At 41.7% G+C, this 19,794-nt stretch overlaps 1 protein-coding gene across 1 annotated transcript in view; it reads left to right on the top strand.

Moving 5' to 3' along the window:
- The first annotated feature begins 1,105 nt into the window (after nucleotides 1-1,105).
- Nucleotides 1,106-19,794, top strand: part of gpr158b (G protein-coupled receptor 158b) — a 47,014-nt gene continuing 28,325 nt past the window's right edge. Inside the window, exons 1-2 of the mRNA XM_028428506.1 lie at nucleotides 1,106-1,962; nucleotides 5,982-6,087. Of these exons, the coding sequence (XP_028284307.1) occupies nucleotides 1,106-1,962; nucleotides 5,982-6,087 (963 nt within the window). The remainder of the gene's footprint in view (nucleotides 1,963-5,981; nucleotides 6,088-19,794) is intronic.

The raw sequence follows: 19,794 nt of genomic DNA, 5'->3' as shown, positions 1-19,794 counted from the left end.
CAGTAGGCCATTGACTCTTTCCTCAGAATGCTTTTTCTGGGGAAAAAGTGTTTCATTTTAAACAGGAATCCTGATAATTAGATTAGAAATATAAGAAATAGTCCTCTTCCATATTACCACTTTGTTTTACTTGTATGTATTTTTAGCATTAAGTACAAGTGCTGCATTAGAGTCGGCGGAAATTACACCACCAAAATACACTAGATGAACAAAAACCCCTGCAGGCCACAGAAAAATACAAACATTTGGGGTGAAGTGTGTCTTTAAAGGGCACATGTTCCAGCTGAACCTATTTGACCAATGTTATGGTGTTTAGCCGCACTCATCACCGACTTTGAAATAACAAAATAGTTGATATATAACTGTCCACATACTTGTTGGTATTCGAGTATGTCATAGTACTATACAGTGAAATAAACCAACATGAGTGGGCTGCAGCTGTCCCTCGTTGGCCTCTCACCTCACCCACGTTTCGACAGTATGCGGGTTTGTTTTAATGCTCCTCCGTCTTCATCACTCGAGGCTTCTCTGTGGCACCAACGCCACCCTCGCTTTTCTTCCCACAGGCTCCACTTTCAGCACCGGACAGCTCTCATCGTTCCCACGCTCCGCCCACCTCCGGCAGACTGGCAGTGAAAAACAACCACACGCATCGGTGGGCGACACTTCAGGTAGCCTATTAGGCTTTCATTGGGAGGGACGGAACTTCAGGAACAATTTGCTCCGTTCTTTGTCATCCTACTCCTTTCACGTGGATTTTACCGTGCGGGAGTAAAAACGAGACCACTCAGCACTGGCTTCATATACATGGGTTGCGGAGTGGTGAGGAATCCCTGTTGTTTTGTGAGTTGGGAGTCTGGAGGGGGGGTGTCTGTGCAGCTGTTTGGATTAGACTGTTGTTGAAACGGAGCAGAAGAGAGGGAAAGTCGCACGGACGAGAAGCGAGGATCTCCAACTAGATCAGAGGTATGATATTCAAGACATTCCCGGCCGTGGGCTTTTGAAGGTGCCGTGAATCCCCCAGAGCAGCAGAAGAAGGAGCGTGGCTTTGGTAATGCTCGCCACACTTTGCCAAGTGTCTCCTCCGTGTCTGTGAGAAGGAACGATGGCTCTCCTGGTAGTCCCGCTGCTTTTACAAACAGGGCTTGTTTTGGGATCTAACTACGGTTATGTGGAGTGGTCGGACAATGACCGAGACGAGAAGAACCCACCGGTCTTCAGCACTCAAAACGTTAACAGGGAGCCGCCCCATCACCCGACCTACTACCCAGTGCCAGCTACCGAGCGCACGGTGGTGGCGCACAAAATCGAGGAGGACCTGCCGAGGGTGGTGACCGCCTTCCTGCACACCGGGGACTCCTCGGCGCTGAGACAGGTCAACTGTTCACGGAGATACGAACTGAGCAGCCTGCGAGGCGGCCTGCACGTCGCCTCCCACTACTCTCTACACAGCATTCTGGACACTGTGGCGCACGCCACAAACTTCCTGAATATGATCCTGCAAGCCAACAGGTCCCGGGAGCAAACCCTCAGAAGGGACATCCACTGGTACCACGCGCTGGTTCAAAGCATCCTGGAGGGGGATCCCAAAATCCACAGAGCAGTGGTGACCTTACACACGGACGCACCAAAGCCGGGGCCGCACGTTTTCCTCCAGGCTACACGAACTGAGAAAGAGGTAGTGCTGCAGGATTTGTCCAGCTCTGCCCACCACCACCTGAAGAGCAGGGGCCCGGAGTCTGACTGGTTTAATGACTTTAGGGACGGCAGGAGACCTCACATGCACAGAAGAGTCCACGAGGCACCGGGCTCCAGGAGTGGAAGTTACGTCCTGGACAAAAACCAAATCAAGTGGTCGGCACCGTACCTGGAGTGTGAACACGGGGCGTTTGTACCGTATTGGCTGCTCACCTTGTCTGCTGGCTTCTATGGACTGAAGAGCAACTCTGCGCCAGAGTTCAGGTGAGAGCAGGGAGTGAGACAAAAGAGGAACATTTAGTTTTCTTTAAACTGCAGACCTATTTCTCCATTGACCTATTTCATATGCCATTTATTAGTAAGGTTAGACAAAGTCTACCAATAAACCCCAGCAATTAAAGTCAGTCCAAGGATGTAATTGGCAATAATGCTTAAGTGAAAATATGTACATATAAATCCAACTTTATAGTAGAAACAGATGGTGTAAATGCATCTTCACACACAGGCAGACCTTTTTCTCATTTAATATTCATACATGTCAAAGCACAGCTGTGCCTCTCTACCTGCAGCCTGCAGTCTTATGAATACTGCAGGCTTTACATTTGTGTTTGTTTGTGAGGGGATCTATACAGGCTGGTATTGTGTGTGTGGTGGTGCATAACACACCCAGGGCAAGAGTTTTGAGTAGATCAGTTAATTTATAAAAAAAAACAATGAAATATCAACTGCAACAGTTACTTAATTTCCTAGAGGTGCAATTTGTACCACTAACAGCCTAAACATAACCCTTTTGTTATATTTAACTTAAATCCAGAGCCTGTTTTTGTCTCTAAGAGGACTAAATGACCCCACAACACTACAAACCTGCAGCAGAAACACTACACTCCCCCAGCAGAATGTTCAGTAAAATATTCCCTAACAAGACAGACAGAGTTTGGATGCTCAGTGGTTTATAGGTGGCAGTGTGTCGTGCTTGTGATTTGGGCCTCCGCCTGGCAAGCTTCCACCCGATTGACGTGTGAGCAAAGTGCTGCATCACTACCTGCTTCCAGGGATGCTCACTCTTTGGACTTTTTTTGGAGAGTTGTCATAAGAAGAGCATAGCTGAGAAACAGAATCTTCATGCTTCTCAATTTAAGCTTTTAAAAAAATCCTACAGACTTTCATTGCCGCCTGCTCAACAGTGTCTTCTTTAAATAGTACAGACACACTTTGCTGTAACTACTCAGACTCGCTGTCAGCGATGCTTTTGTTCATCTGCAGGAATGATTTATTGCCCGTCAGTGATATTGCCAATCTAAAACCATCAACATGGTTGACAAGGACATTTGGCTTAGAGAATCTGATGATCTGCTTATGCCATTTACCCTAAGGTGTCTGTAAACTGTGATTAAATAATGTCAGTGAACAAATTCATAATTAAATAAATTGAGTATTTTGGCCTAGTGTAGCGTGCTTGGAGTGAATTTTAATGGTTGTGACATTTTACAAGGCACTGTGATTTGTGACATTTAGAGGAGGAAAAGTCAAATTCTTTAACTCAAGCATTAAATCCCATTTGTGAAGACGCAGAATAATATAAAGAGGATGCTGGATTACAGGGAAGTAATTCCTGCACTGTGGGTGCAATATGAATTCTTAGTGGCTGATTTCTGAAGGTTAGAGTGATGAGTATTGCCACAGACATGTTGTTTTTGAAGCTATTTTTTGCAAAGCTTTTTGTCAGTGACTGGAGTTTGCTAGGCATCGTCAGATTTTGTCTGAGCTTGTTTGTAGTTGTTTCATTATAAGTACAAACAACAAAAAAGTGGAAGAGTCAGAAAACCCCTTCAATATGTAGTTTTACGTTTGAGGAAATAAAGTCAGCAGAGGGAGCTAAGGGAGAAGTCATCTTGGAACTAAATAAAGGTCCTCCAAGGCCAGAGTGTGTTTCTCAGGAAGATGCACTCTGTAATGGGGTATAAAATTGTCTGCAGCTACACATCCCGATGCATGCAGCTTTTCTCCTCACTCTCCTTTCTGTAATGTAAGTTGTGTTCTGCTGCCTGTTCCACTCATCTCAGTCCTGTGATGACATATCTAAAAATAGAACTTGGTTTGGCTTTGGACAGAGAAGCATAAGCTTGTGGAGATGATGGAGGGACTTCCACCTGTTGTATCTCAGCCTCTTACTCTATGTACTTTCTTATCTTTTTGTTCCCCTCTTATGAGGGAGGGTTTGAGATGGTCTTGAGGCTTAGTTTACATTCAGTGGTGCTGTTAGTGGTCATGTAATTATTTTGTTGGTTTAAAAGTGCAACAGGCATGTAAATCATGATCTATACACTGCAGAGACATTAAATTATATAGATAAATCACAGCTGAGGACTCCAGAAACACCGTGTTGATTACACAGCGATGACAGAACAACCTCTAGGTTAGAGGTAATGTTTTCCACAATAGGTGAATCAAGGGCTAAATGGCTACTAGCAAAAACCAGTAAAGCTATGGAAGGCAACTTTTTCCATCTCATAAGTTTCACTAGTAATTCAAACTGTTAGCTTAGCACAAGTTTTATTCATAATCTGTATAAATCAGTGACTAGAAGGTCACAAACCCTCGCCAGGCTTTAAGCAGTACATTTTAATTGTGACGATACTCCAGCTGTTCCTCTCTTTAGGCTGACATCTGTGGTTCTTGTTTAAAGATCTCAACACTGATTGTACATAGCTGCAAATCCCTTCAGCCTCAGATGTACTTTGTATTTACCGCTATAATTAGCATATCCACTCAACTCAGATGAACTTACTGAACATGTTATCATGTCAGTCTGAGCATGCTGGGAAATAAGACGTCACTGCACACAGCCTTACGGAGCTGCTAGCATCTCTGTGGATTCTTGGCAGAATGTGTTTCAAGAACTGCTACAGAGTGCAGGATAGATTATCCCCAGAGATGCTGCTGAGAGACCACCATCATTTATTTGCTCACAGAATTCCTGAGCAAGTTGTTTTCATCATGAGTTAAATTTATGTTGTAGTGTCTGTTCTGGCTGTTCTTTTGCTTTGCAATGCTTAAAATTCTTGCCTCGTGTTACCATGCATGTGTCCAGATCTGCTCTCAAATCCAATTTTTATTACATCTCAGCTATTTGTGTCGCTTTTGGTGTCTAGCAGGCCTTGACCTGTTAAACAGAGGCTTTTTGTCATTTTAAAATATCAGTTTACTTTCCTCTTTCTCTTTCTGTCTGCTTGCGTTCTTAAGGAGAGGTGACGGCCAAAGCCTTTCTCTACGGTTGTTTGTTCCAATTTCTAGCAGGCAGATGGAGGTAACAGGTGTCAGGCTCTGCATCAAAACAAAGAAAAGAGAGTCTGTATGAGTGTGCGGCCCATATTTTGGTGAGAAAAGGGACAGTAGAGGGCAACCAAAGAAGATCATGTATCCCTGTGTGCATGTGGGAGAAAGAGAGAATCACAGAGAGAAATGTAAGCTGGTTTGTATCCACATGCTTGGCTGCTGTATGCAACAATAACTGAGGTGCAGGCAGCAGGTAATGCTGTATTGCATTCATACCTCTCACAAAAACAGACTTCACAGTGTAGATCTCTGATTGCTCACTGCTGCATAGGCCATACATTGAACTGTTTGTTTGGGTCTCTGAAGTATGAAAAAAAAAGTTAAAACTTCATACCAGTGTCTGAAGACAGAAACGCTAGTACAAGTAAAGCAATCACAACCTGCATTACTGTCACAGTACTGTTCTCAATAGAGCATGAGAAACTCATAATAGGAGGATCCAGCAACAAACTAACTTCTCCCAAAACACAATAAAACTAAAGGTATGTCTAAAGCCTGAGGCATGGCTGAACTAACACCTTCCTTCTATTTCTTTTTTATCTTATCTCCCTGCCTCCCTCTTCTTCATTACCCCTCCATCAATCTTCATTTTGTTCCAATTTCGACAAACTGTTTGTAATACTGTCCTTCTTACTTCTGCTTCTTGAACCTTTGACCTCACTGCCTTTCTGAGCATGACTCATTTTCTTCCTTTTATTTTCCACTCTTAAATTCTGGCCTTTTTCTCACCTCTTTCCCTCTTTTTTTTCTTTCCTCCTTCCCACGTTTGCAACATGTGACTTCATATATTCCTTTGACATGTACTTTTCATCTGTCTGATTCTGCATGTTCTCTTTTCTTATTTTTTTTTGTCTTTTATTTAACCCCCTCATTTTTTCCTTGACCTCCCTCTCACCACTTCCCCTTTCCCTTTTTGCTTTCCCACACCTCCTCTTCCTCTCTGGCAGGGGTGTTGTTCGTGTGGATGTGAACCTGCAGGACGTGGACATCGATCAGTGCTCCAACAGCGGCTGGTTTGCAGGGACTCATCGCTGTAATCTCACTAGTATGGAAGTAAGTCTGACTGTCCTTGTTTCAAAGAATCCCCTCATTCTCCTTCTGTTTTTCTTGTATATTGTCACTCTGGTGCAAAATCAATGACTGATAAGTCAATTATTTCGTTGTCTCATTCAACCATTTGTTCCTTCATAAGCAATCAGCTTTTTTCACTATGTCCTCAAAATGCTCAAATCGTTGTACTAAGTAATCTAATAATGCAGTGAATCATTTCCTGTATCTGTGTCACATGGTATTCTACAATGCCCTGCTGCCTTTAGGATTAAACAGAGGAGAAAACAAATAATAACATGCAATTATTATTTTGTTGAGATAATTAAGCCATAAACGGAGCCAGAATAGTTGCCATTATTGCATGGTAACCTGTCTGAGAAAACAAACCCAACCCACTCTACACTACACACTAGCTCTGTGTCAATCGAAGTCCTGAAGGATTTGTGTTTGAGGTGATGTGGGTTGGCGGTGTGTGTGTGTGTGTGTGTGTGCGCGTCTCCTCCACAGCACAGTGTGGCCACTGTGATGAAACTGGCGGCAGACATACATCATGTTTTTGTCACTTTTCCAGTGTGACAGAAAGACAGAGTGCGAAGAGATGGTTCTGTATTTGTATATCTGTCAGTATGCATGTGAGTGGGCTCTCCGGTGCATTCACTACCTCGCTTTCAGTGCCAATGCGTTAGTTTTCTGTGATGTGTTGCAGGAAGCTTCTCTGACTACGCCAAGGGAGAGTGGCTGTTCAGGCTTGCGTGGCATGTTGCTGGCCATATGATGTATAATAAATGCAGTGTAATGGATTGCAGCAAGATGAGATGAATAATTGACCATGGCCTTTGTCTGTGTGCCTCCTTCCTCCTGGTCTGTTATGGGGGGTTTAGAGTAGATGCAGCAGGCCGCCATGTTCGTCTTTATATGTTGCGCTGTTTCCTCTGCATTGTTCTGTTTTTATAATCAACTCTCTTATGGCTGCTGTGTGAATGGTGCTGCTGATAGTACTGTAGTCCCCCTGTTCAAATCTGGCGATTATGAGTGTGTACAAATGGTGCGCATCTTTTGCTTCTCACTGTGAAAACATTTGTTATTAAAACACTGACTAAGACACTATAACATGTTCATATAACTGAGTTTAGCACTGTGATTCATTTCCTTCACACACCGTATTTGGCCAAGCGGTAGTTAATGATTCAATGCTGTATTGAATCAGCAGTGTTATTTCTCTCACACTGTTCGAGATGTCAAAGCAGAGGGAGAAGGGATTAAGATATTGACAAACAGTAGAGGATTAAAACTTAACTTAATAATAGATTCTGATGTTTCGTTAGAGGGGAAAAATATTGACCATGAGACTCTCCAGGATTTAGAACAAAGTCATCAATCTTGTCCTTCTATGGATTATTTCATTAAGTAATAGAATCAACAATATGAATAACCTTTTCTTGCAACATTGATTTGAAAATATAACAAATGTGTTTTGTTGGCCAGTCTGTTACATGTGGCTTTAAAACGACTAACATAACCGACACAGAGGTATGGGGTTTCAAAGGTATCAACTTTCAAGCTCGCTTCATACTTCTGTGCTCACAAACCCTCTAATAATGCTTTAGTTTCTATATGTGCAGACTGTCAATTAGAACTGTTACATGGAGAGAGGTGAGAATCATGACTGTTATAAATGGAAATGATACAGATGGTCCATGATCCTAATGAGGAAAACCAATCTACATGCTTACATGCTAGGAAATGACTTCTGTCTAATGATTGATAAGGACTATGACTATGTCTGCTTGAGTCCGTCAGAGTGGTTTATAAATGCTTTAAATTTGACTGTGAATGTCTTGTTTCTTTCTCACCTCTGTCGTTTGTCATTTGGCAGTGTTTCTGTCTCAGTGCTTTACCCTTTTTATTTCTTTTCCCATCTTGTTCCTGCTTGATGCAATCAATTGCTTGTTGCTGCTGTTCAGTCCAGCCCATTACCCAGACTTTGGTGTAGTTCTTTCGGGACTTTACCTCAATTTTCTTGTTCAAATCAAAGCATGAAAACATTGCCTTCGAAAGCTTCCAGGAAAAATCTGCTGCTAAAAATATATCTTTGTAGACCAAACTGACAAAATACAGACTAAGTAAGAAAAAAAATACTTCTTGTTTGTCTAAATTTTACCATTATAACAACAGTTCATTTCTAAATCTCTCCTAATACATTTTTTGGGAAATGGGCTGCGGAAATCAATGTGAGGCTCATTGCCTTCCCCATCCAGTACAAACATATCCTGAGGCTCAGTCTCAGAGAGAGAAATAGTAATGAGACCGTCTCTACTAATGTGATAGAGCATCATGTGTTCTCCAGAGTGTATAACACCACAACACTTGCAGTATCATTGTTACTATGATGTGGTGGCTCAGTCAGATTGAACACTTGTTAAAACTCTGTTTATTGTGCAGGTTGGTGAAAAGCCTGATTAGTTTTGTTAAAGAGGATGTGGGAGGTATTACCTGACAATGTATCCTGCACTATGTCCTAACAAAATCACCTCTTCTCAGTTTATTTCTCATGCAGTGCCAAACATTTTTGGAGCTCTTATTTCTGTCCATTCGCAAAAATTGCTTAGATCAGCACTATTTGTTTAATTAATTAATTGATTTGGATTAGTGTGTTCTGACCACATGACAAAAGTCTCTGTACTCTCTTTTTCCTTGTGTTTTGGGTCTCTGCCTGGTCTTCATTTTGAAGTTGTTGATAGCTGTACACACCCCTGATTTACTGGTGGGATATTCTAATGTTTTCTCACTTTTGCTAAACACCCAGAGTATTTGTTGGTATCAGAGGCATTTGGAGAGTTTGTCAAGTGGTGTGGTTTTATAGGGTCTGTATATGGCTGAGTTTGGTTCTTCTCCTTCTTAGTCTTTTTCTTCATCTGCCTGGATACAGTGAGGCAGGAGGAGGAAGGTAGGATGTGTCACCATGAACCAAATACAAGCCTTCATGCATTATGGATAATCAGTCGTAGAGGAAGCATCTTACATAAGGAGCCCCTGCTTATATAATTAGATGAAGATTTGAGGATGATTAGTGTGGGTGATTTATGACTAGATGCATTCAAATGTATGTTTTTTCTTCTTTTGTGTGTTTTTAAAATGTAAGTATACACCGTGTGCACAGTATGTTTGCATATATCTGTGTGTGTGTGTGTGTGTGTGTTTTCTCTGCCTGTCCTGTGAAACGTGCTGCTGGAGATAAAGGGCTTCAAAGGCAGAGCTCTGCTAATGAGTGTAAACCGCTGTGACAGCCAAAGAGGGTTACCCCCTCTGTCTCGCTTCTGGCTTTCTCCTTTCAATCAGCTACACTTCTTCTTTTGCACACACTCTTCACTTTCTCCCAATTTCCTCTGTATCGCTGTCTATCAGACCCTCCTCATCTCTCTTGAACTCTCTTGTTTTCCATTTTACTATTTCAAACAGCCTTATCTCCATTTTCTCCTCAGAGGAGAGCAAAAAGACAGGCCAGAAATTTCCTCTCCATCTGTCGTCGTGTCAATCTCTTGTTTTTGCAGCTCAAATAAATTGAACTGGCCAAGCTATAATTGTAAAAAAAATGCTCTTCATCACTCTCGTAAGTGCGGTGGATATCTTCCCCAGAATAAATTGGTGACCCTGCCTGCTATTGTTGCAGCTTTTTCCTCTGTGAAATATTTCTGCACCCTTGCGCCTTTATGGGAATTGTTTCAAAGAGCATCATGATTTCTCCCTGCAGCTGAGCTACTGTTTATAAATACCTCAATTCTAAAAAATTAATTACCTGGACACATGTCTGCCTCCTCTGCCCTGCTGCACCAAAATCAGACACTCAGTGTGCAAAACGGGGCATAAACAGAAATATTTGTTTTTGCCTTTCTGTGTGTGTTTTTACTATGCTTATCGTTTGTGGCACATTGCAGAGAAAGAAGAGGATTTTAAGGATTTAAGGTTCACAAGCCCTGAAGTCAGTATAAATATACTGTATGTAAGGAAAGGGATACTGTGCTGATGGAGCTGTGGCAGCAACTTGTGTAGATATTAGCAGTAAAGATATTCAGGTAAAAACAATATGCTGAATTTCTACGCTATGTCACACTGTAGTTTTTAGGAAAGCAGACACTTACAGGTCTGTTTTTACCTATTGTATCTGGGTAAAAAAAAGGGTGACTTTGGGAGCAGGAGATATATATATATAAAACTATTCTGCTCCATCTTTCTTGTTTTACTCTGCTTTTTCTGTTTTGTTCTGCCAGAGGCTCTCCATCACTCCCCAGGGAAGTGTGAAGCTGTACAGCTGAAGGTAGCCTGAACTGTTAAAAACGTAGCTTGTGTGTGTGTGTGTGTGTGTGTGATCATCAAACAGACCATTAAATTCAAAGCTGCATTAAAAAAATCAAACAAAGGTAAATAATCCCTCAATTGAATTAAGTCATCTTTACTGTGGGGCCAAGCTACGTTCAGCTCTGCATTCAAAAACACTTTTCTCTGCAGAGTGCTGCAGGGAACGTACACTACAAAGCACAAAAAGTATGTAGAATACTGCCACTTTGAACAATCATACACACCATTACTAGACCCACTCATCCAAATCATGTTTGCCACTGCAAGGTGTTTTCAGCCAAGATGTGTTGTGTAGTTTAAATTTTGATTACAGTGCATTCATTATGAATTGATCAGTTATATTTGTATTCATTGTAACCATCTTAAAAACTTAGTAGACATTCACACATAGCTCATAGGTCAGAGTTCTTGTGTAGGGGACAGAGGGAGGAGGTGGGGCAGAGCGGGAAGAGAGTTCAGCTTCTTGACAGCCTGATGGATGAAGCTGTCCCTCAGTCTGCTGGTCCTGGCCCAGAGGCTTCGTAGTCGCTTTCCTGATGGCAGCAGGCTGAAGATGCGGTGCCAATGGCAGGTGGGGTCTGCTGCAATGCGGAGGGACTTCCGGGTAAGATGGGTGTTGTAGAGGTCTTGGAAGGAGAGGAGATCTCCTCAACTGCCCTCATTATGCGATGAAGTGCCTTCCTGCAAGTGGCGGTGCAGGCTTTGTACCACACAGTGATGCAGCTGGACAGGATGCTCTTGACAGTGCCGCTGTAGAAGGTGCACATGATGGAGGGAGGGGCTCTAGCTTTTCTGAGCTTGCGGAGGAAGTAGTGGCGTTGCTTTCTTGGTCAGGGATGCAGTGTTGTTACTTCAGGAGAGGTCCTCAGTGATGTGCACACCTAGGAATTTGGTGCTGCTTACCTGCTCCACAGCAGCACTGTTGATGGTCAGTCAGAGGGGTTTGCTGACTTTGCTCTCCTGAACTCCCCAACAATTTCCTTTGTCTTCTCCACATTTAGGGAGAGGTTGTGGTCTCTGCACCACATAGACGTGCACCTCAATGTGCACCTCATTTCTGTAGTTTGTTTTATCTCCCCTGAAGATAAGACCTGCCACAGTCGCAAACTTCACAAAAATGATGGTGTTGTGTGTTGGTGTGCAGTCCTGGGTCAGCAAAGTGAAGAGGAGGGGGCTCAGCACACATCCTTGGAGAGCCCCAGTGTTCACTGTGATGGAGCTGGATGTGATTATGGAGCCTATCCCAGCTGTCTGTGGGAGAGAGGCTGGGTACACCCTGGACAGGTCTTGATGTGTTTGATGACTAACTGTTCAAAGCACTTGATAAGACGAGAGTGCTACTGGATCATAGTCATTGAAGCAGGCTGCAGCGGCCTTCTTTGCCATAGGCATGATCGTGCTGGCCTTAAAGCAGGTGGGGATGACAGCCTGGCTGAACAAGATGTTGAAGATGTCAGTGAACACCTCAGCGAGCTCCTCAGCACTGTCTCCCAGCACACGGCCAGGTATGTTGTCTGGACCAGGAGCTTTGTGTGCATTGATCTGGCTGAGAGATCTCTTCACACTGGCTCGGGACACCTGGCCAGTGGGAGAAGGGGTTGTTGAGTTCTTCAAAGTGGGGTGTTGTGCAGGTGTGTTGATGGGTGCTTCAAAGTGCCCAAAGAATTCATTGAGCTGGTTCAGCAAAGAGCTGTTACTGCTGTTAATATCTTTCATTTCTTTAAAAAAAAACACCCAGGGGCGTTCTAGTTCTACTTTGTACTCAAGTTGCCTAATCCCTCAACATTCTCCAAATTTTTCACTAAAAGCTGGGAATGGTGAACAGCACATACTCAAAAAGTAATGTGGACATTGTTAGTGCAAACTCAGGGTGATTTTCTGTGTTTGTAGTGATTCCCCAAATGGTTGACTTAGACTGAATTCTAAGGACCAAGAGTTTTCATTTGTCTACCGTTGTTTCAGAATGCAGCCACTATAACACCTGTGCTGAGCAGGTTACGCTGGCTTTGCAATATCTCTTGGACAAGCATGTTAGCAATGAACTAGCAAGACTCCTCTGGACATCTTGCTATTCCCTGGGCCTCCATGAGATCCGGTGAAACAGCCTTTAGCTTTTATGGTCTGAGCTGTTCCAGAGCTGTGGGCTGGTTGGCTCCAGAGCTATTGTTTTTTAACACTAAAAAGACTTCTTTCAGTATCCTGTTTTTCTGGTGTTTATTTTTCTTTTCTTTTTCTGTGGTTCCTGCTCAGGTGTCATACTATTTTTTGGCTTTTGTTATTTACACCAGATCGGCTTCTCTCTGAAATGTGCTACATAGGAGAAAAAAAAAAAAACTTTGTTACGACAATTGACAACGACAACTAATAACAGCCTGTTGATGTCAATTTAATAGGAATATACTGTACTCTGTATTGCATATGGTAACATCCCCAGCTAGCGCCCTCCTCTGGTCATGCAAATAAATTTGTCACCACAAATAAAATGGTGGTAAAGTTTATTGTTGATGGGAGAGGTCTTTACCTAATCTTTCAGTGTCTAAACTAGAGTAAACAGTCTGGTCAAAAGTGTTCCAAATGGTATGTGAAACAATCATGCTTTTTATTTTGTCATGTTTTTTAAAGGCGGAGTTCCCGGTTGGGTAGAAGAAGTTAAACAAAGACAGGAAAAGTTCATTTAAAAATTATTATTAAGTTGCATTATGTGGAAAAAAAAAAGAATCCAGTGTTTTTGGGCTAATCCTCTTTTTTCCCCTGTGGGAGGTACAATGCGCCGCCATTCTCTGTATCCTTGGCAACAATGTTGGCTCCCCCAGGTCACGTTCATCTTGGCTAGGCGATCTGTCACATATCTGTGCCAGGTTGTTTTTGGCCTTCCAAGTTTGTATTTATTTATTTATTTATATTGCTTAAAACCCGTCTCAGTGGGATGTGATTTGTCATAATTCAAAACACATAGTTGTGTACGTAGGTAGTTGCAACCTTTCCAGGCATCCATTATACAATGTGCCCGTCCTTTGCTCATCTATTTTGAGTGGGCTTGCTGTTATATGCTGTAAATGGACTTTTGAATGTTTGGGAGTTGAAAAGATTTTTGCTAATCTTGTCTTTATGTCCTTCTTTATCCTGGTATCCTGCTGATAAGCCTGTCCAGAAAAACTCCACTAGCTGGGCAGATATTAAAATGCAGCTTTTGGGATTTAACTAGATACGAAGAACTTTGTAATTCCCTTACTAACCTTATTCAATCATTTTAGATTACCTCAATTCATTCTGTAGTACATACACTGCAATATAGTGGCAAGTTGGTCATATTTCTTTGATCTTTAATTAGGCTGATGACGCATGGCTTAAAGTGTGGAGAGAGCGGAAGGACAAGTATGCATATAGAATGGTGGGGAGAATGATACAGGGAGGGAGGGATGAGGAGTGACAGCAGAGAGGGACAGCCATCAGGGAGGATTCATCCTCCACATTGAAACACCATTCACTCTCTAATCTGCCGCCTGCAGCTCAGCGGCTGCCACGGCAAAATGCAAGAGCCTGTCAAGTCGGAAGCAGCAGTTGGATCTTAATTGAGTGAGGCCTCCCAGTCGAGTCCATGTGGGGAGCTGGGGACCACCCACCCAGATGTCTGTGCAGGAAAACTGAGGCTTCATCTCATAAGTGTTAAGATGCCAAGTGAGACTTGTATTTCACTCCCGACACATTTCCTCAGGCTTCACAGCCAATCAGTGGTAACATTTGGAGTATTTTGCTTCTTAACTCCCTAACTTAAGTTAAATATAAATCACAGTTCTAAATTTACAGACCTGTCATGTCTGTTCCCCTCAGCTAATAAAGCTAAAAGCATCACTGAGCCCAGCCCTCCTTGTGACTCTATTCCTAGTCACAGCACAGTAACCGTGACAAGCCACCAATCGATAGTTGGCTGTATATCTGAGTTTTTGCCACTATAAATTGATGGAGAAATTCCAGACAGGCTTAAGTCCAAGGTCTTCTCCTCAGACATCCAGTGTTTCAGTGGTTGGTAGCCCTGTGAAACAACAGCAGGCAGCTTCCCCACCCAGGGGACACAGTGATTGTAATGCTTTTAGGGTTTAATGCTTTCAGTGTATTTATAGATCTCTGAGGGACGCTGAGTGCTCCCTCTCCCTCTCTCTTTCCATGCCTCTTTTTCTCTCTTGCCAACTCCCATCTTGGTGTCGTGTTCACAGCTTTTTATCAAATTGCACAGTGAGAAAACTGAAACAGGTACCGCAGGCTGTGGTCCAAACACAAGGGGCCTCAATGTGGAGACACATGTAATTCATTTTCAGATTTCAGCAAGGACCAGTTGTATTTACTTGCATGTCACTTAGTAGTATCAAATTATATTGGTGTTCTTCTCAGGGTTGTGCTACTTTTTACGGTTTTGTTTTGTTTTAGTTTTTTAGATTAGATTAAAAACACATATTAGGATTTATAATGTTATAATTTACATTTAGATTAAGTTGCCAAATTTCTTGTAGGTGATACCCTAAAACATTGATTTTATTTATAGGATGTATTATTTCTACAATAATGTTTAAACTGAAAAATCCCTCAGCTCAGGGTACACCAGGTAGTGCAGTCAAAAGTTGACACTGATAATGTTGTCATACATGTTGTCAATGTGAATGGACTCAAAATATTATGTTAAGCATAAAAAATGCAGACATGGTTAGTTGCAAGTTAAAGCATATAGAACAGATGTTTAAAGCATCCTCTTCTTGGTATCACTCATAGCATAAAAGGCTTTCTGCCTTTTGCGATTGACAGTGTAACCTTGAACTCTGGCAGCCAAGTGTTACAGGAAAAAAAAGCTAAATTAAACCTCCCTCTCCTGCATCTAAAGTAAGATGCAATTATAAAATGCTTTCTCACTTTGAGCCTGCAGTCTGATGAAGGTGATCCATCAAACTGAGACATGTCAAATAACTGTTTCATAGCTCTTTCATAGTGGCTGAGGAAAAACGAGGTTGGCCTTGCCACCGTTAAATTCACTGCTTTTAGGTGTGTGTGGGGTGGGGGGAGATTGGAGGTGATCTGTGACATTAATCTAGTTTTGATGGTTCATGTCAACCTCCTGTGTGACATGCATGCTTTCACACTGCAGGGCTCTGTACTAGTTCAGAGAGATATACAAGAACAGGTGTTGGGTTGATTGATAAGTTCATGACCTGAGGTGAAACAAGTCACTTTATATTTCAGCAGTGACGGTGAAGCATACAGATCTGAAGTGCTCCACAGCAGTGATGACTGGATTCAGCTTCTTCATCTTTGTGAAGAAGGGTAGAAGTCAGTGGATGCTTAATCAGGTAATAATTTGTATTGGAACAGTCTGCACTCACATTCCTGGATGGAAGAGCAGTCCTCACTTCCCTCATTGAATCAAGAAGGTGTTGTCTCAGAGATCAGTAAAGCAGGCCCCTGTAAGAGTGTGACCCTTTTCCAAGTAGACTACCAGTACCACTCCCTTTAACTTAGGCTAAATTTCATTCCTTGACACATTTTGAGTTTGTTGTGGGTAACTGCATATATGTCCGTGGATGCTCTCATTCATCCAGGTCATGTTCTATCTAAGTATTTTAATCGTGGTTCAGCAGAACTGAAGAAGGAACGGAACTGTCTCGAAACATCTTCACAAGAAGTCCTTGAGTCCAGTTGCCTTGATTCAAACTCGGATGTAACTGCATGTACATGAACTGAGGGATACTTTTCTTTACAATGCTGCAAAAACAAGACCCTTCATGCCACGATGTCCTCATGTACCTCAAGTGATAAAACCTTGACACATTGTAGTACTGCACAAAGGCCAGTGTCGTCAGTTTTCTCAGTCAGAGCTGACTTTGTATGGATTTTTTTGCATTATTATTCAAACAGTTGTGAAAAAAATGTGCCAATAGAAATATTTAACATGTGTATTATATTGTATTTTATACTTACTTGCTTAACCTTTAGATACTCTTGTCTCTGCTATACATATATTGCTCCTTTTGTACAAGGCCAAATAGGTGCTGGTGTTTGCAACACTTCAACTTGCTGGGCTTTAAAATGCACCTGGGAAGGAGAAACTGCCTCTGATAGCACCGAGGGGTTTAATAAATGTAACAATTTGGATGCACAGAGCCCAATAAAGGACTAAAATAAGTATCATATTTCATCCATGCCAACCTCACCTTCCCTGGGTATGTCCTATCTTAATGAGTCTCCGCTTCCTTTGCAGTAAACAGAATGTGAGTTCATAGGAAATACCTGTGTGTGTTTGTGGATCTATTATCCATCCATCTAGCCTGTCTGTCCGTCTCCTCCTGGGCTCCTCAGGTTTCCGGGCTCTTCAGGGATTTCTCAGCTTCTCTAGCAACAACTCAACAAGATTAGTTCTATTTTGGAGAAATGCAGAAAAGCTTTATCAGTGGCCCTTTGCTCTGTTTTGTAGACTTTAATTTCACAGGTATGCTTATCTCCAGAGAGAGAAGAATCACAAATAAGCATACACAGTTTTTCTCCAGCAGGAGATGAACTGCAGCCTGCTCTGGCTCAGTTTGTTGTTTACAGTATTATTTGCACATTTCCCATTCACAGTGTTTATGCAAATTATTGATTTAACAGAAGAAAAACCTAGCATAAATGACATAGTTTGAGAAGGTGTATTGTACTGTTGGACAATTTAGTCACTCTGCACAGCAGGGGTATGTATTTACTGTAATTGTTTGAACATTTGAAATGGGAGAAGCCATGAAAAACAATGACTCATCTCTGCCCACAGGACAGTTTGTCAACCTGGCCATGAGATGTCAAACAGCCTGTGTATGGTGTGTGTACCCAGTTTGCTTTGCACTGTGCACTCACTACTTGTTTTGTTGCAGTTTGAAATTTTGCTTTGACTTATTCTTGATTTCAGGAGATGAGAATTTACTTAGATGTAGTGAATCAGCTTTGTTCAGTTTTAGAGCAAATGAGACACTCTAATCTGTTGCAGGCCTATTTTTAGCCCTTAGCAGTGTGGCACAAGGGCTAAGAACGCTGGCCGGTTGGCTGGCTTCTTCACCACAAACAGGCACCCTGCTGGCCAACCAACAAGAGTGACACCATGAGTCACAGTACTTGATATATTATTAGGGAATTAGCAAATGTTAAAGGAGGAAGACAAACACTTTATAAATCTCAGCAATAGGCATGCTTAGGTTATTTTTGTGTATGTAGTGCAGGGATGTGGCCAGACTGGGAAGCAAATGTCTCTCATTCTGGCAGGTAAGATGCCACTTTGTTTTTAATCAGGATCAAAAGATTGATTTGTCCTGTCGAAAAAGTGTTCTATTGGCTGGCCTGATTGCAGCCTAGGAAAAAAAAATACTGGCTTTGAGATAGCAATCACAACATTCCCTGAGTTGGCGGCAGTGGGCCAGTTCTCTTCTAGAAATTATTCTGATGGAGTTATCAGTGACCTGAAAGCCTGCAGCTAGCCTCAAACTCTCCAGGCGAGTGATAAGGTTCATAATTAAGTGAAATTAAGAGTTTACCGTGACTGTTACGTTATGAGGCTTATGATTTGTGAGATCACAAACTCATTCAAATTCATTTTGAACTGCCTCCTTGTGGCTGAATCACTGGAGGCCCATACCATTCAGCATCAAGAAGTCTACTGGCAGTTATGGGTGGTTTTAGCATGATGGCATATGGGGGGGGGGTACTCTGTATGCTCTACACTATGAGGCTAAATGAAAATGTGAGAGAAGATATATGCCTGTATTGGGAAAATCCTTGAGCTCAAAAAAAGCACAGCATCTCTTTGCCATTGACTGGGTTGGAAGTCTATCCTTGTAAAAAGGTGTTATTCTTGGATTCTCAATCTAATCAATGATTGAAGGCAGAAGAGGAGGAGGAAGGGATAAAAGTAAGGAGGCAGAACAATTTGAGAAGGAGGGACTGAAACAATAATGTACTGGTGCAAATATTATACTCTCAATTTTTTCTCATATTTTCTAAATTTCAGTTTTTTTCTTGTTTTTGAGCACTAATCCCAAAATAGCATATTTTCTTGTAAAAAAAAATCTCCCAAGCCTGCACTGGTGCACTATAAAGCAGGGATTTACTGTATCTGTTTATTCTGTCAACTATTTGTTCTCCACTTGAGACATTTATACCTTCTGCAGCATCCTTTCTCTTTGCCGCTTTCCAGTTTGGAGATTTTGGGCTGTTTGTGAACCGATCTGTGCAGAGGTTCAGCAGGAAGCTTTGGCATGCAGAACTCTTCCACTAAAAAAAAAACTGGCATGTTGTTAAAGGAGAGTACCTCTGAAATACCACGCTCATCTGATTTCTATTAGATTTATGTGCCCTTTAAGCAGCAATAAACATCACACCAAAGTATGGCTCTGCAGGAAATGAATTGCCAAATAACAAATTACTTTTACAAGATATTGGGCTGCAAGTAAGTAAGAGGAAAGTAGAACCTATTTCAATATTTGTTCACCAACATTCCTGCACTTACCAAGCAATGTGTCCCCCAATCGAAAGATCAATAATCAGTCAGGGGTTGAATACGATCCAGTTTGCAGACTGTTAGATGTCCCCATATATAGTATGGATTTCACATATTGAAACACAAAACTGTGTACTGTAGTACTGTAAATGCTGAGGCTATATCAACCACAACACTGAAAAAGCCGATTATCTTCAGCAGCAGCAACATAATAAAATGGTTATTAGATTAAGAAACCTTTATTAGTCCCACAATGGGGAAATTGCATAAATTATCTGTACATGTTAATGTAATCATTAATTATCTGTACATGTTGACGCATTGTCTAACAATAGCTGATTAACAGTAATCAGTGCTGTTGTAATCTTATGCATATAGCAGCTCATCTAAGTTTGCAGGCTGTAGTGACTTTTCACAAAAGGCTGACAGTTATTTACCGACAGAATCCAGGTGATTTCATGCATGCTACGCTCTATGGGTGGTCAGTCTCAAACTGGATATTTAAAAGTTAAAAAAAAAATATTTAGAAATGTACTCCACCTCAAATAATAAATGTATAAATAATCTCTGTCTCATATCTGTGGAGAGATTTTTACTTATTAAAGATTAAAAGCAGTGGCTAAAATGTTATCCTAGTTCTCTTTTTGAAGTTTAAGCCTACCTTTGATTATTTCTGTCATTTTACATAATAAATGCATTGCAACATAGCTAAGCAGTACTCCTATTTTAGAACTAGAGGCTCCCTGCTAAGTCAAGCTGTTTGCAGCAAAACAACTGTCAGCAAGAAAGCAAATAAACAGCCAGAGTGTTGTATGTGAATAATATCAGAAAATTACAAAAGACTATATCAG

Source organism: Parambassis ranga, chromosome 17 (genome assembly GCF_900634625.1).
Source record: "Parambassis ranga chromosome 17, fParRan2.1, whole genome shotgun sequence".
Classification (NCBI taxonomy): Eukaryota; Metazoa; Chordata; class Actinopteri; family Ambassidae; genus Parambassis; species Parambassis ranga.
Note: the sequence above shows the minus strand (reverse complement) of the source record. Positions and strands in the feature narration are given on the sequence as shown.